At 43.5% G+C, this 6,000-nt stretch overlaps 1 protein-coding gene across 5 annotated transcripts in view; it reads left to right on the forward strand.

The window, feature by feature from the left end:
* Positions 1 to 6,000, forward strand: part of LOC107676751 (ryanodine receptor 1-like) — a 108,012-nt gene that overhangs the window by 79,168 nt on the left and 22,844 nt on the right. For all 5 annotated transcript variants that reach the window (XM_016471416.1, XM_016471417.1, XM_016471418.1 and 2 more), the window contains 4 exons: positions 1,999 to 2,098; positions 5,231 to 5,310; positions 5,443 to 5,519; positions 5,702 to 5,775. In XM_016471416.1, the coding sequence (XP_016326902.1) occupies positions 1,999 to 2,098; positions 5,231 to 5,310; positions 5,443 to 5,519; positions 5,702 to 5,775 (331 nt within the window). The remainder of the gene's footprint in view (positions 1 to 1,998; positions 2,099 to 5,230; positions 5,311 to 5,442; positions 5,520 to 5,701; positions 5,776 to 6,000) is intronic.

A 6,000-nucleotide genomic window follows, 5' to 3' on the forward strand; every position in this document is an offset into this window, starting at 1 on the left:
AGGTGGTAATTTGCACTGCTCTTGGTAGATTGCGCTGGTCATTATGGAAATGATCTGTCTGTGTTCTTTAATGTGCGCATTGTCAGTAAATCACCCGCAGAATTTTGCCCTCCCATCGGTGCTTTTATGGAATTGCGCTCTAACGCTAATTTGCCCTGTTTAGTAAATCTGGCCCACAATACCTATTGTTTACTCAAATTACACAGATTCATTTTGGCCTTAATAGTATTGTAACAGAAAGTAGAATAAATGTCTGGGTTGTCATCTAGTAATCATGATAATTGCGACATGGCCTGAAGGCTGCATAAATATGTCTGTGTTGGTGGTGAAGGTTTTATGAAGGCTGACAGAATTTTCTGGATTTAGATCAGGCCTGTATGTGATGACCTTGTGTGTCTCCAAAAGTGTCTCCATGTCTTTGTTTTGAATTGGAACAAGTCTTTTTCTCTGTACTCACCAAAGACTACAGTAAAAGCCTGCACAGACACACACAAACACATTCAGAGCATCACATTACAGAAAGAACACGCTTTACATATTTCCATCTAAAACAACAGGTAAAAAAACACACATTTAATTAATTACAAAGATGATCAATACAGTATTAAGTCACACAAATTGTAGGACATGGCCTGGCTCTCAGGGCGGGGTGGGAGTGGGTGGGGCTTCATGCTGGGGTTGGGATGCTTGGGTGCTTTTAGGGGTGGGTTCAGCTTAAAAATCAGCCCGCTTGATGCAATGTATGTACTTGTATAATCCTTTTTGTCAACAGGGTATCATCACCACCCAATTTCAAATGGGTCACTTCGATAAATGTTCAACTCTACAGAGAACAATTTCTTCCATTTATTGTGAGATATATTATTGTTGTGAATATGCCGTAACAATATGCTACATACAATGCAATATGCTAAGTAGTCTCTAAAACATTGAAAATGAATAACAGTCTCAGACAAGAATTCACTATACAATAACTTCTAAAAAGTAGCCAATACTGTAGTATACTCAAATGCTTTTAGTTTTGGTTTTCACTAGTAGTTTTAACATAAAAATAAATTTTTATACACTACCGTTCAAAAGTTGGTAAATTAAATAAACATTTTAAAGTAAATATAAAATAATACTTTTATTCAGCTATTTTATTCATGTTAATTTGATTGAACATTTACAGTGTTAAGAAGATCTGTACAGTATTTCAATCAAATGCTGTTCTTTTGAACTTTCTATTCATCATAGAATCCTGAAAAAAAATCACAGTTTCCGCAAAATATTGAGAAGCACAACTTTACTTTTATTTATAAATTGAAAAATATATTTTTTATGTCATACTTTGCTGCCATAAGCTGATTTAGCAGTCGTGGTGTGAGGGTTTGTAAGAAAGTACAGCACCCAGCTGTATGATGTAGTTAAAACAGAGGGAAGAGCCAGTAGTATCATACAAAGGTGCCTCAATGTTCAGGGAGAGCAGGTCTGCTTGCTGTAGTCTAACGTTTGTGCCAGTCAGCAAACGTGAACGGCTCAAATAACGGACACATGACTAATAGCACTTGTGGTTTGGATTAGAAAGAGTGTGTAAGCTGTGTGTATGTAGATGAATGAAGAAAACAAGCATAAGCGCTAATTAAGAAGTAAAAACTGGTATAAAAATAGTCAGTTCACCACATTTTCATTAATAATTTTAATACAAGACATTTTCTCAGGTATTCAGGGAGAAACCAAAAATAGAAACTCAAAAATAGCTTTTTTTAAACTTTACAAGATAGAACTTTTTAAACTTTACTAGATGAAATTTTAATCATCCTTCTTGTCAAATAGAACTTATATAAAATAGCTATAACTAATTTATATAAAAAATAGTGTAATGCTTAGTGTATGAGTGTGTGTGTGTGTGTGTGTGTGTGTGTGTGTGTGTGTGTGTGTGTATGTTGGATGGTCGTGGGGAAGGGGTATTTAAAGCCCGGCATCATTATGACTGGACTGTTTGTTTTCATCTAATAGGAGAAGGAGATGGAAAAGCAGAGGCTTCTGTACCAGCAGTCCCGTCTACATGACCGCGGAGCGGCTGAAATGGTTCTGCAGATGATCAGTGCTTGCAAAGGTACACGCACAATCACTTACAACACATGTATTTGGACTATGACAAAAACAAAAAGTAAATGCCAAGTTCTTTCATGAAACGCTAGATGGCGCAGATGGGTCGTTAACGCAATGATTGTAACCCTCTTGCAAGAGGCAGAAAGTCTGTCGGGGAAACACGGGCTCTGAATGGCCTGTGGCACGAAAGGATCGAAACAAGAAAGTACGCATCCTTCAGGTCGATTGCTGCAAACCCATCTCAGGGATGGATGCACCCGAAGATGCGCTTCTGCGTGAGCATCTTGAACAGTAGCTTGTGAAGGGCCCAGTTCAAGACACGCAGATCCTAGATCGCTCGTAACCCACCGCCTTTCTTGGGTACAATGAAGTAAGGGCTGTAAAACCCCGTCTTCATATCGGCTGGAGGGACCGGCTCTATTGCATCCTTCGCCAGTGAGACTGCGATCTCTGCACATAAGACAGGGGCATCTGCAGCCTTCACTAAAGTGAAGTGGACACCCCTGAAATTGCTCCTCCACTTGCCATCAGGTTTGGCGGGGGCCTGGACGGGCGGGGCGGCTTCCCTGCGACCAGCTCCATGGCGCTGCTTTGCTGGAGGCTGCTGCGTTTGCTGTGCGGGAGCTGAACTGAGGCGCTGCCGCCGGCAGCCGGGTGGAGGCAGCAGCTGCACGCTGGGGCAGGATGTGCTTAATGGCCTCGGTCTGCTTCTGTGCGGCGGAGAACTGCTGGGCAAAATTCTCCACTGCGTCGCCGAAGAGGCTGGTCTGGGACACGGGCGTTCAAGAAACCGGCTCTTGTCGGTCTCCCGCATGTTGGGCAGACACAGCCAGAGATGGCGCTCCTGGACCACCATAGTTGACATCACATGGCCCAGAGACCACGCAGTGACCTTTGTCGCATGTAGCGTGAGGTCAGTAGTTCTCTGAGTTCTCTGAGAACTTCTGGGTCGTGACCACCCTCGTGCAGGTCCTTCAGTGCCTTGGCCTGATGAACCTGCAATAACGGCATGGCTTGTAAGGCGGAGGCAGCTTCCCCGCAGGCCGCATAAGCACTGCCGATCAGAGCTGACGTGAACCTACAGGCCCGGGAGGGAAGTGACGGCTTGCCCCGCCAGGTGGCAGTGGTATTTGGACACAATTGCATCGCTACCGACCGCTCCACCGGAGGGACTTCCCTATACCCCCGCGCTGCCCCACCATCAAGGAGGGTTCGGGACGCAGTGGAGACTTCCACTTGAGCCCAACCCTCTCGGCGACCGCAGGCAAGCATAGCCACCATTTCCGGATCCGCCTGATCATCATCTCCCGAAAGGTCTGGCTCACCCTCCGATGCAGCGATCGACATCCGATCTTCGGGGGAGCACCGAAGGATAGGAATGGTACCCCACGAGAGGGTCCAGCCCATTCCTTGGGCAGCTCCACTGGCTGCGGAGTGCCGGTGGAAGGAGGAGCCCCCAGAGCTTGGTTCCTCGGAGGGGAATTCCTCACTGTCATCATAAGACCAGCCAGGCGACTGCCAGAAGTAGCGTCCCCCCCCCGGCTCTTTCCAGGGGAAACGCTAGATCTAGGCAGAGGCACTGGAACCCCGCCCCTTTTCAGGAAACGGAGCCTGGTCCGCAACTCCGCGATGGTCATCCTCCTGCAATGAGAGCATGACTCGTCCACAAGCGCTGCCTCAGCGTGCTTAACGCCCAGACACGTGAGGCAGCGATCGTGACCATTGCCTGTCGCCAGGTAACGACCGCATCAAGAAACGCACGGGTGGAAAGTCATCTTTAAAAAGACGCTACTTTAAAAAGACGTCAACCCGTGAATGCTCTTTTAGAAATTGCTCTTTTAATGTGCTGAAGCACACAGAGGAGATGGCCGCTTGCAACACAAATGGGGGGTAGTGCAGCCTGATGTGTGCAACCCACTCAACATGGGAAAAAAACCACCGCCGCTAAAGCGCCATTCCGCCAACACGAGAGCTCTAAAGAGCGTGCTGAACTCGTTTCCTCAAAGCAGAAGTCAGGAGCAGGACGATATGACCGCTCAGCTCCGAAGCGAAAAGCTAAATATGCTTTGCACCTGCTGCCTAGTTATACTCACGCTGCGATCGGCGGCAGCTGGATGCAATCATCGCATGCCAATGTGCATTGGCTCGTTTAGTTTACACTCAAAGTGTATTGGTCTCTCTAAGCGAGATCCCAATTCGTCGCTCACCGACGTGACTCGGAGTGACCGACTGTAAGGGAACTACTTGGCACAAGCTGATTGGTTCATGTTATATACGCAGCCAATGAGCTTACTGCTTTACATTTAAATGGCTGGTTAGCATTCACTACAGCAATTCGCAGCACACTTTCAGAGTTCCTTTGAAACCCCCCACCTTCCCCAGCTCCACCTGTATAGATCTGCTACAGTTATTATATATGTTATTTGTGCAGCAGCAGTATGTTTTAAATACTCACAGCACTGTATCAGCGTATGGATTGGCAGTAGTAAGTTTCTGTACTTGCTTTGCAGCAGCAGCAGCAATAATCTACAACAACAGCAATAAGCAGCAGCAGCAGCGTAGTACATCTATTCCGCCAAATACATTAATTTTCATATCCATTACCATGCTAAAATCTTCAGAGAGTTGTCATGATAAAACTATTTTTAGTATTTTTAGTAACTATTCTATTTCAAATAAATGTTCTTTTGAATTTTCTATTCATCAAAGAATCCTGACAAAAAAAATCAGATTCCACAAATATATGAAGCAGCACAACTGTTTTAAACAACATAATAACAATAAATATTTTTCACATACCAAATCAGCACATTAGGATGGTTTCTGAATGATCATGTGACACTGAAGACTGGAGTAATGGATTCAGCTTTGCCTTCATAGGAATAAATTAAATTTTAAAATATATTCAAATAAATCACTTATTTTAAATTGTAATAATATTTAGCAATATTAGTGGTTTTACTGTAGTTTCGATCAAATAAATGCAGCCTTGGTGAGCATAAGGGACTTTTTTCAAAAACAAAAAATCTTATTGGCCCCAAACTTTTGAACTGTAGTATAGATCTTTATACTTTAAATACCCTTACCAGTTTGACTAACAATCACACAAGCTTTGGTCTCTTGTAATGTGTTTTAGGTGAGACTGGAGCCATGGTGTCCTCTACTCTCAAACTTGGCATCTCCATCCTCAATGGTGGCAACAGTGATGTTCAGCAGGTCAGCTGATAGTACTCTCTCTTTTAGTATAAGTAATATACCTGTGTAATTTCTTAAATGAAGTTACCATGCTAAACTTAACAGATTAACTCAATGCAACATTGACAAAAGTGTCTTGATGTCTTGTGACAGAGGATGTTGGACTACCTGAAAGACAAGAAAGATGTGGGCTTCTTCCTCAGCCTACAGGCTCTCATGCAAACCTGCAGGTACATGGCCGTCACTTTCTTTTATTTTATTGTTAACTTTAAAATGATAAGTATTATTTCTTTGATAATTATGTTGAACTATAGCAATATTTGCAACAAAAAGTGTCTTCTGCAGTGCTGACTATAGGTATTTGGCAGACTGGAGATGTATGATATAAATATGGCGTTTTGTTTGTTGACAGTGTTCTGGATCTGAATGCGTTTGAGAGACAGAATAAGGCCGAGGGTCTTGGGATGGTGTCAGAAGAGGGCTCAAGTGAGTCTAACATCACTGAGAACATCACATAGATTTGCATCCTCCGATCTCTCGCCTTTTTAGTGATTAGTTTAGGACCTATTCACACTATATCTGAATTTTCACACTATATCAGAATTTTCAGCATGAAAAATTCAAAACATTCACAACAGGAATTAAATGAGAACAGGAGTATACACTCCTCCATGGTGATTCATCATACTACTGTATGATGATCTGTTGTTG

This window comes from Sinocyclocheilus anshuiensis, unplaced genomic scaffold, assembly GCF_001515605.1.
Source record: "Sinocyclocheilus anshuiensis isolate Anshui unplaced genomic scaffold, SAMN03320099.WGS_v1.1 scaffold456, whole genome shotgun sequence".
NCBI lineage: Eukaryota > Metazoa > Chordata > Actinopteri > Cypriniformes > Cyprinidae > Sinocyclocheilus > Sinocyclocheilus anshuiensis.